This window comes from Penaeus monodon, chromosome 23 (genome assembly GCF_015228065.2).
Source record: "Penaeus monodon isolate SGIC_2016 chromosome 23, NSTDA_Pmon_1, whole genome shotgun sequence".
Taxonomy (NCBI): domain Eukaryota; kingdom Metazoa; phylum Arthropoda; class Malacostraca; order Decapoda; family Penaeidae; genus Penaeus; species Penaeus monodon.
The window spans coordinates 34,673,711-34,674,181 of record NC_051408.1 but is presented as its reverse complement, the minus strand read 5'-3'; the positions used below and the strand labels follow the sequence as shown (position 1 = coordinate 34,674,181).

Genomic DNA, 471 nt, shown 5'->3' with positions numbered 1-471 from the left:
CATGTCACTCAACATTAAACATAAAAAGCATTGTCTTACATGCCAGCCACTTAAAAGTATGATGTTAAAAAAACAACACAAAACTGAAGATTCACATGTAGAGAGTACTCACTGTTTAACAGCATCTGGAATTTCTAGCTGATCAAGGGGAACAACCTGTGCTAACTCCGTAAGGTTATTGACAAAGGTAAGCTTCCGGTAAAACTTCGTGCTGAAAGGGTAATTTATCCTATTAGAAGTCAAATTAAAGTGTGCTTAAGATCTGCTATCAAAATTTCATAATTACAAACTCTAATAGACATTATGACTAATTCATTTTGTGAAAACCTGAGCATGACAAAGGTTCTGGATGTCTTACAAGCCTGTGATTTATAGGAGCACCCTATCCCTGCTGCAAAGCATATTACATCTTTGATCACAATGGTCAGGCTTGATAGCAGACAGCCTAATGTCAGGTAAAGGAATTGATGC

At 36.7% G+C, this 471-nt stretch overlaps 1 protein-coding gene across 1 annotated transcript in view; it reads right to left on the bottom strand.

The window, feature by feature from the left end:
* LOC119587952 overlaps positions 1-471 on the bottom strand; it is a gene marked incomplete in the record, with an annotated part of 31,111 nt that overhangs the window by 3,302 nt on the left and 27,338 nt on the right. The window contains 1 exon segment of the mRNA XM_037936664.1: positions 113-211. Within this exon segment, the coding sequence (XP_037792592.1) occupies positions 113-211 (99 nt within the window).